The sequence below is a fragment of the Schistosoma mansoni genome, chromosome W, assembly GCF_000237925.1.
Source record: "Schistosoma mansoni strain Puerto Rico chromosome W, complete genome".
NCBI lineage: Eukaryota > Metazoa > Platyhelminthes > Trematoda > Strigeidida > Schistosomatidae > Schistosoma > Schistosoma mansoni.
In genome coordinates, this window is record NC_031502.1 from 3,796,173 (window position 1) to 3,806,906 (window position 10,734).

Here is a 10,734-nt window from a genome sequence, read left to right on the forward strand (position 1 = left end):
CACTATAACAGGACACCCAAATAAAATCTGAGAACCTTACAGTAAATACTTAGTTTGTAAAATGTTAATCAATTATGTCAATGTTGACTGTTTCTTTTGCAAATATCAGTCGGTCGTCTCAGAATTTATTGTTCCTGCATTTCCATATCAATCACTTTCTGTTCTCGTTCTTCTGTCCTCGATCTTCACCTTCTGTTGCCAGACATTCTATTCCTGACTATCGTTATACATTACTTATGTCGATATCATTGGCACACACCATAAGAACCTGTGAAATCAAGTAAACCTGAAATTTGACTAAGATTGATAGTACAAATGGAATTAAGAATATAACTATTATTAAAAATCTGTTCAAGTTGTAACATGAAGAAGGTGATAAACATAATAATAATAATAAAAGTGCACAGAGACAGGACACAAAAGTCAACAACACAAAGAAGGGAAAATGTCCAAGATACAAATATTGATGATTTCAAAATATTATTATGTTATGTTCTTATGGCTTATCAACATATCACGTGACTAAATCGCCAATCAGAATATCGACATATACGATCTTGACCCAGTGTCAAACCAATGACGCGTTACTCATAACGAACAGCACATAGTCAACTCAGAGTCCTTATTGGTCCTACTCGCCTAGCACTGCTCGTTGTGTCAAGAACACAAGCTCAGCTTACACTGTATGAACCATGTATTTTAGACATATGCAATTTATCAACACGGTTATCAGATCGCATAATACCACATAATAGGAAATAGCGGTTGCTGTGCGTATGCCAGACCGTAACTAATAGTTGAAACCATGAAGAAAAGATGTTGGGAGTGGGTAGGAAATACGCTTCAGAAATCATCAAACTGAATCACGAGACCAGTGCTAACTTGGGATCCTGAAGGGAAATAGATAAGAGGAAGATCAAAGAACACAATGTGTCGAAAGTTAGAAGCCGATATCAAAAGGATGAATAGCAACTGTAAAGGATTGTCCAGGAAAGAGTTCAATAGAGAATCCCCGTGGGTGGCCTACACTCCTCCATGAGGGGTAACAGGCGTACGTAAGTAATAATCTAGTTGCTAAATAGTCATACAATAATAGTATACACATAGTAATAGTGAACAAATCATTCCTAGCATTTACCTTTCATTTATTCTACATTAGAATATAATATATTTGATGTTTTAATTTTTAACTGTCACTGTTATCAGTTGTCGGTTCTTCATGTTCACGGTATACCATAGCAGTCAGAAAGACACTAATTGTTTCCAGCAGGAATACGAAGCGAACAGTATAAGATTAGTCTTACGTATATATATATATATATATATATATAGAGAGAGAGAGAGAGAGAGAGAATTCTATCGATTAAAACTGTAATGTGATTGTTAGTCTACATAATTGAACATCGCATGCACTATGGTGGGATGGTAGATTGCTGAAGGGTTTTTCCCGGATACTTACAAAGACATCTTGTGTTAATTATACGTCCTAAAATATTAGTTAACTTTTATCATGAAAAAATAGCAGTTAAATTTATTTAGAAGAGAGGAATAAAGAAGCAACTACAAACGACGTACACTTTTTTCGACATTGTGTCGCTGAATTCCGAATCCATAAGGTATTAACATTCAGATGTCTGTTGTGTTTTATGAATCATATGCTTTCATTCAATGTATAAATTAGTTATATTCTTTTTTATTCCAAAATTGCAGTAACTTAGATGTGATCTTAGTATTCCTCTTTTTCTATTATAAAACGCTAGTTTGGTTAGACTTGTATTTTTCTCATTTCTTGTGAGTTGTAGTCCTGTTAGTTATACATTCATACATATACCTATTTTGAATTAATCGAATCAAGAATAAGTCGGAGAGGGGGTTGCAGTTAAATAGTCTTTTTTTTCCGTTTGCCAACCAGTCAGCTCATATGCAATTGGTAGAGTAGTTTCTCTACTCTGCCCTCAAGCTCACTCAAATACTAATCGAACTCACGTGTTACAAGTCTCAAGATATGAGGCAACCTATCACCTCAAAGCCATAATCTGGATCAAGAGAACTCCCTACTTCCCTATACATTAAGTAAAGACTAGTGGTCAAAAAGACGATACAAGACATATTTTTTAGAAAAAGTGGAGAAGAACTCTAGGACTTCCAAGGCATTCTTGACAATGTTAATAATTAGGATAATGGGTTCTCACTAAGTGATATTTACCAAATAGCGGGACCACATTTTAATCTCGTAGTCAATAACTCAACTGTTTTTCCCGAGATATCAATTTCCGTAATGGACCCATAGGATGAGTACAACCAACAGCATTTGAATTATTTGACTCTAACATGATTATAAAGCGAGATAAACAAAACATATGTCTAACAGTATTAAATAATACCCACAATTTACGACCCTCAGAATGTAAAACGCACTACCACTTTAGTGCCTAGTATTTATTTTGTCATCTCCTGTGATCGGTTTATTTGATTGATAGCACGTTAAAATATTACGCGTACATTTTCTTTTATGCAAACATTTACCTCAAAAAATAATGAAAATTAACTAACCCCTGGTGAAAATGGAATATCACCTAGTAAGTAACTACGTAAACCAAGCAACCATGATACACATAAACACCACCAACGTACAATCTGACGAAGACTTGTTTTAGCTTGATTATCCAATAAGAATGGTAGAACAACTTGTAATAGTATCATTTCCAATGAATAATCCAATGGACTTTCACTTGAATAAAAGCATACAACGAAAGATATGAATATATATATATATATATATATATATATATATATATAATACTGAATCAGCCTAACAGAAAAATTAAACAGAATAAATGGAATTCAGCTAGCAGCTAGAGTTGGTGTTCACTCCGACATCGAACAACGGGATAATCAAAACCATTACAGGTTAGATTTGGAAACATTAAACCTTTCTTATCAATAAATTCATCTGTTTCATTAGGTGACCTACGTTTGATAAACTTTGATAAACTAATGTAATAACCGAAATATGACAATATGTATTTTCAATAACCTATGTATAATTCAACTACACTCAAATTTCAGAGGTAAACCATATGTTACTTGATGTGTTTTTTTATGCACTCATTAGTTATTTTTAATCTTGATGCTAATGAAATATTTAACGTATGTATTAAAGTTCGTCAAAGAAATGCTAATTTTTGTTTTACAGGTTTCTATGAATCTTTTAACTTCCTCATTAGGAATCCTCAGATATTTTCTTACCGTAAGGGATTTATAGGAAACATTTACACCACGAAATGATTTTAGTAGGAAAACCGTTCTGAACCAGGAAGTACTGGTGTAGAACAGAACAATGGGTAGAAGAATTGACCATTGGAAATTACAAAGCGTTTACAAAATTTGTATACATAGTCTTCAATCATCCATTAGAAGCGTGTTGTGTTCTGCAATCCAAACTGTCTTCTCATTAGGTCAACAAGTGTCATCTAGTGTCTACTGGTCTTCAATGGTGGACTAAGCTGGGTTCGCGATGTAAACTATGGAGTTAACAGAATTCTCACTAAAAAACAGTCATGTACTCTCGATTGAAAAATATTCAGAGGTAATCTCCAAGTTCTACTGAAACGCTATGACTAAAGGAGCTTAATCGTATCAAGTGTGAGGTGGGTGCTCATTAATAGTACTGGAAGATAGCTGTGCAATATTGCAATACAATTAGAGTAAGAGGTATAAACCTTAGGATGTCAACTTAATGATCTGAAGATTGAACGATCGCTGACAAACCCTGAGGGTCCGCAATTTGATCTCCGGTGAGTCACAACTTAGAACTTCGTACGTACGTACATCAGTTCGAGCTGCCATACCACATTAGCACTGAGATGCAGTTGTCGATTCAAATCCCATAGTGGTAGAAGTAGTAAGAGTATAAGCAGTAATGTGAAAGATTAGGGTTTGAAGATGTTATTCAAAAAGTGTAATACAGTGAAATAAATTTGGAAGGAGAAAAAGGATAGGGACATGAAGAATTCAGAACACTAGAATTTAGTAGAACATAAAGAGTGGATGCACCTTCGCCATTGCAAACGATTTTAAGCCATGTCATTCAAGGTCTCTAACCATCGATTGCTATCATCTCGCGAATCCCAAACAGGTAGTCTACACCTACTAACATGGACCAGTCCACTTGTCAGTTACTTCATGGATTTGTGCCACGTTTTGTTCTGGCCGCCCCTAGCTTTCTTCCAACCTACTCCGACACCATGAAACACTGCACATCGGGCCAGGCGGTGGTTGGGCATACGTAACACGTGTCCCAGCCATCTCAACTGATGAAGTTTCACTACTTCACCAATCGGTTTGTCATCCTTACCTAGTACCCGTTTTTTTAACAACTGCATTACTTACTCGGTGGTTCCAGGATATACGAGCAATGCTTCGAAGACACCTATGATCGAATACTAGTAGCCTACGATTGTCCTCTACTCTTATCGGTCATGTTTCGCTGCCATAAAGTAGGACGGACCGAACTGCTTCACAGTAAACCCGTCCTTTGGTTGCTAGACGGACATCTCGCCTACGCCATAAAAGTTGGCGAAAGCTAGTCGAGTCTTCTGTATCCGGTGAGAGTGTTGATGAAGCAACTTATCTATAATATACGTATTTGTGTATTTTGCTGTAGGCCAGTGATGATATCCAACTGGACAAACCGAAGTACGTAGAGTGAGACTCAAATTTGCGATCTGTTCTATTTATCAACTAGTAAAAAGGCTACCAAAAGGAAATCAAATTAGAAAGTGAACGAACTTACAACCGATAGTCGAAACGTGAATCCTTTGACCACTAAACACCACTGTTCCACTTTAAAAACATTTAGATAATAAAGACCAGAGTTCCGACTTTTTTTTTAATATTTATAATCCCATACACAATACAACAGAGTAAATTATTGTACATAGTTACTACTTTTTCCAGAACTTACTAAGCTGCACTAATACGAAATGGCAGGAAATTAGGGAAGAAATGCCGAATAACTTCTGTAGGTAACCAAAGCATAAGTACAATTAATATACCCCAAACTGACTAGACAATTTAAAACAACAAAACAAATATATAGAAACTAATGCATTATTAACACTAATATTATTATAATTATCTTTCAAGTAACTTAGAAACTAATTATTTAGAACACAAAAATCCAAATAACCATATGCGATTAATCTACCATCCAAATTACATAGGATTTTAAATGTGAATAGTCAATTAAAACTTAATGTTATAGTTTGGTAAATTCGGGAGAAAACGGAAAATCCATGTTTGTTATTTTTCCTCTAACTCGAGATGACATTTTATGACATTTATTTTATCTAGTGATATTTTGACTTCAGTTTCATTCTTACTGTAACATATTTAGTTATTATGATATTATCCTTATATTTTTCAGGATAACATTATTCCGGGTCAATCCTTTTCTCTATCAATTGAATGTAAAAACTTTTGGCCAGTATGAAAATTATATTCTTTGTATTGGTCTATGTTAACTTCGTATGTGTTTTTACAGTAACATTGTGTATCTTTTCATTTATATGATATAATTAACTAGTGGTCAGTATATAAAATGAGCGTAATTAGTTTAAATGATTATATGATTTTGTACGACTTGGTTTTGAGGATCTCTTTACACAATGTATTTTTGAGAGTCAATAAACCTTGAATGTACCAGTATTTGCGTTATCACTTTGTGGTCATATGAATTACAGTGGTGTTCAATCTTAAGTATAAGTAGTATGACCATAGATATTACATAATCTCACAGTGGAAAATTGTTCAGCACTTACATAAATAGCAATTAAACGTTGTATGTATAATGGTAATGGTTGAAGTATCATCTGCAATCAAAACAGAACAAATGAAAATATGGTGTAACTTTCTGTTCAATCCGTTGTCAAGAATAATAATTATGTAAAAATACCTTATGAAATAAATAAATGAAAGAAACAAGACAGTAGATTTCTGTACAAGGATATATTCGAACGTACATGTATATCTTAGTATAATTTGACAACAGACTCGTTGGGCTACATCACTTCAATTTATACAAGCTCAATAAACTCGATTATTTTCGTCAAATAAATTTTATTTTACAATTACTCGACAAACTTCAGGTCACAACAATAACAATATAGTTCAGTTAATTCCGTAAACGCAAGTGTTGTGTGATATTAAAGTGTACCAATAACAAATGAACTTATTATTGGAGGATTTTATTAATTTAACGAACGAAATTCTATATTTATGAAAGAAAATGGAATACTGATCGATAGATGATATGCAATAATAATAATGTAGTGAACGAGAACACCAGTGGGGACAATCGAATGTATTTGAACACAAAATTACTACTTGAGATTCTGCAATAAAAATAGTGTCAAAGGTCATTTGTCTTGGCGTAAGGTTTTCGTCGGATCTCCTTTGGTCTTCTCATGTTTTGTTGTTATCGAGGAAAGTTTTTCATAGATTTACCATATAACGAGGCTGCATACTTTGGCATTACTCGACATTTACTCTTGGGGTTTGTTAGTTATTGCATATTACATACTATTCCTTAGTGTTCTCCATTATTCTTTACCGCAGTTTTGAGAAAAGACTTTGCTGTATTACGGAGAGTGCTAAAGGCAGTTAACAGGGTGTGGCGAATTTCTTAAGGTCATTGTTTATATAGTTGTAGATAGATGTCTAAAACCTTGCAAACTTCTAGCAGGTGTCGCCCTATTGCAGCGAACAAGAACATCAGTGGGGACAATCGAATGTATTTGAACACAAAATTACAAAATCTCTTAGTCAAATATGAGAATTATACAGTAAATACTTTATTTGCAAATATCAATCAATGGTTTCAGCCTGACCGTTCCCTTGCAATGTCAATCAATCGTCTCAGACTTCACTGTTTCTTCCATTTCATACCAAACGCTTTCTGTTCCCGTTCTTTCCTTCTCATTTTCTCGACCTTCCTTACATCAGATATCCTAATCCTGACTATCGTTGTATACTACTTTTGTCTATATAAGTAGCACACACCGCACTATCATATACTAACTATCCATTTCATTTATATCTTCCTCCTCATATATATCTTCTGATAAAACACTAGAATCCATGAACGCAAGCAAAGATATAAAAGCTCTACAATAACTTATCTAGCAGATATATCATGTGACAAACAGGTCGTTAAGGCTTAGCTAGTCAATAACTTGTATTCTTAAACATGTTTCAAATTAAAAAGATGAACAGATTCAAATCCAAAAAACATATCCAATTCCAGGCACTTTATTAACCAAATTTATGTATATATATATATATGTAATTTTCGTTTATGTTTTGCTTTGTAAAACAAGCTTGTTGAAATGCTCTGTGCTGAGAATTTTATATTGTACCAAAAATATGGTATTGGATAAAGCCATTAATAGTGATAATCCTAAAAATGGTAATATTAATGATGATAATAATAATATTTCCAGTCTATTTGGATTCATTGCTTCAAGCATCCAATTTACTATCACCGAAGAAGGGCTAAGCATAACTTAAACACAGATTTTTACACGGAATGCAGTCAGTCATTACATATTGAACTGTAAACGAAAGAGCCTTCTTTGGATTTCTAACCAATGGTCCATACGTACGTACGTAAGAAACGAAACCAGTAACAAGTAGAACAAAGAAATAACAACATATATGATAACGATTATTTAAAAAGATACAATGAAATATTTGCTTACATCCTGAATAGGCTTATAATCCGGATCATTAAAATGATATATGAAGCGTAAAACACCAGGACGTAGTACACTTCGACCCAGTACAAGCAAAGACGCCATATAAAATATGTACAACATGCCAATTGCCCAATGAATAAAGGTAAAAGCAACTGGTGCATAATGAAACACACTAGCTCGTTGAGTTAACGTCGCATTGAAAAGAGACTACATAAATGTATGCAAAAAAATTGTACTTAAATATTTATATTTTTAAAGTATGAGAAATAAAACTAATCTAAGTATTTTCAATTTATCACTACAGTCGAACAGCACTATGTGATGCATCCCATCCCTCAATTAACAACTGACACCTTTGTCAATCTAATTAATAATCTTGTGTCTCTTAGGGAAAGCTTAACATAAGTGGCTGCTTTAAATATAATCTCACAAACTTCGAGTTAGTTATAACCATCTAAACTTGATAAAGCGATAAAGGTTCAATATTGGCCCGTCCATTTTGTCTGTTTGTAGATTCGTAACTGAAAAGTAGCTAGAGACTAGTTGAGTTTTTCTTCGGAAAACTGTACATTTCCCTTTATTTACTTCCTTTGTGGGTCAGTAGTTAGACACAATATAGAAGAACCTGGTACATATATGTGAAAGTCACGATCTAATCAGTATTTTTCGGCGCTAGTTCAAAGTATAATTAAAGTATTAAATATAGTCAGTTCGGTACTTTTAAACTAGCGTACTAAAATTGTTGCCTTTTCTAAACGTTACAAATCATTGATAAAAAAAAGACAACAACAAACTTGACGGCCATTCAAAATAACAAAAAGCCTACTGACATTTTACACTGAGAAAGTGCGTCAAGCAAACAAAGTATTTTGCAAATATCGCGACAATTATTCGAATTTGAAACAATATATCAAAATCATACGTAAAATCTGAAGTATAAAAATCAATAACTGGAAAAAAATCATTTCCAATAACATAGATCTTTACGCTTAGTATGCAAAATCAGTGGTTATAATTTAAACGCTTTGCGTTCTTTATTCATGGAACACCATATTTTATTAAATTTGCTTAAAGGTTATGACAAAATTCAAAAATAAACAATAGTATTTACTGGTAAAAATAATAAGTGAAATTACTTATCGCTGGATAGACAATCAAGTGAGGTATACTTACCAAAGTACAAGCATCTATCCAAAATCCAGACAAAATGGGAAAAATACCCAATTCCATTAAAGAAAGCAATGCAACTTTGATGTATATATAACCAAGACCGGTCCAATAACAAGCTCTGTGTGCACAGTAATTTGTAAAAGTATTGATAATAAGTGACATTTAGGCATAAAATAATAACTATGAGAGCAGTAATCATTGTTGCTTAGAACTAAGCAAATTAAGTCGAGTACAGATAATATAAGATAGTAACGAAGGGATTTAAACAATTAAATGTAATGATATGAAATTTAATATCAGTTACCAAAACAAAAAGGTTTTTTAAAAAACATAGTTACGTTTCCGAAATAAGAGACATGGAACACCAGCAGATATCAAATGTTGTTGTCATTTCGAACGGAAGAAGATTATCATCTATATGTTTTGATTCACGACTAGATAATTTTGTATTTATGGAGTTCAATAAATCAGTGATTGGATGGGTCGAAGTTAAATGACAAGGTTTACAAATGGTTGCATGACATAGATGTATTCATTCATTTCGCAACCCAAAATCCTAAATTTCGAATATTATTTCACATATTGTATTATACAAATACCTTTCATTTACTCAAACTACACATTCTCTATTCCTAACTTTCCTTTATTACCGCTGATACTAATTATACCATTATGATATTAAATTAATCTTGACGTGTAGAAGTGGAATGATTGTTCAAGTAAATGTACATTTATTTCAAATTATACATTGTTTATGACAAACTAATTAACTTACAAAGATGAACAATATTTTAGCGAACAATTGTTTCCAATAACTTCATCATCAGCCTCTATAGTTATAAGTCCATATTTATGATATTTTACAAAGGCCAAATGAGGCATGTATTAATTAATTTGACAATGTTATATGCTAAAAATGGTGAACGTTTGCATCTGTTACGACATATACTATTATACTGATTGTGACTGGACACTTTATTGTAAATCATTTTGACCTTTATTAAATGACCTTTCTAATTTACAAACAACACAATTTTGAAGTTCATTTTTGAATATTCAGTGGGGATCTTTAAACTGCTAAAATCCAGTGAGCACTCAGTTGCACTGAAGGGACTCAATGAGTTCCTGAATTATGGTGCGAAACTCACAGAAGCGAAAAGCAATCTTGATTTTATCCGTAATTGCAATGTTACACACCGATATCCCAAAGACTATTGCAAACCCTTACGTCGATATAAAATTAAACCTAATATTAAATCACTGAAAAGATATGCGCTTAGTCAAATCGAATCTCTTCAAAAATATATTGTTGAGTTAGAAAGGAATATTGCACAGAGATTATATGCCGTCGAAGATCTTCTACAAAACTTAAAGGATTCATATGACTTATGTCCTAGAAGTACAAAGAATAGTTAGTGAAATTATTAGAACCATTACACCAAGAACTGGTTAAACACAGTGTTAAAGAATTTGTGGATTCAATAAAAAAATATGAATATAAATGGTAAGACCACGCTATCATTAGACATAGCATCCTTGTTCACTGACATCCAGCTGGCTGAAATTATCGATTACATATGTGAACAAGTGCTAGAAAAGAAAATCGAGATACGGATTCCAGTAAGTAAAATAAAAGAACTTCTGTCGAAATGTACTATGAAAATCTGTTTTAAGTTTAACAATGAATTTTACAGACAAGTAGATGAAGTAGCACTGGGATCACCTCTAGGCCCGATCCTTGCTGACATTTTTCTGGCCAAACTAGAAAACGGACCGCTAAAAGACATCCTAAGTAAGCTAGACTACT

At 33.1% G+C, this 10,734-nt stretch overlaps 1 protein-coding gene across 1 annotated transcript in view; it reads right to left on the minus strand.

Moving 5' to 3' along the window:
• Window positions 1–4,965: 4,965 nt before the first annotated feature.
• The window catches only part of Smp_164830 (putative ssm4 protein), a gene marked incomplete at both ends in the record, with an annotated part of 41,019 nt that continues 35,250 nt past the window's right edge, over window positions 4,966–10,734 (minus strand). The window contains 4 exons of the mRNA XM_018799956.1: window positions 4,966–5,063; window positions 5,819–5,873; window positions 7,761–7,964; window positions 8,931–9,045. Of these exons, the coding sequence (XP_018653817.1) occupies window positions 4,966–5,063; window positions 5,819–5,873; window positions 7,761–7,964; window positions 8,931–9,045 (472 nt within the window). The remainder of the gene's footprint in view (window positions 5,064–5,818; window positions 5,874–7,760; window positions 7,965–8,930; window positions 9,046–10,734) is intronic.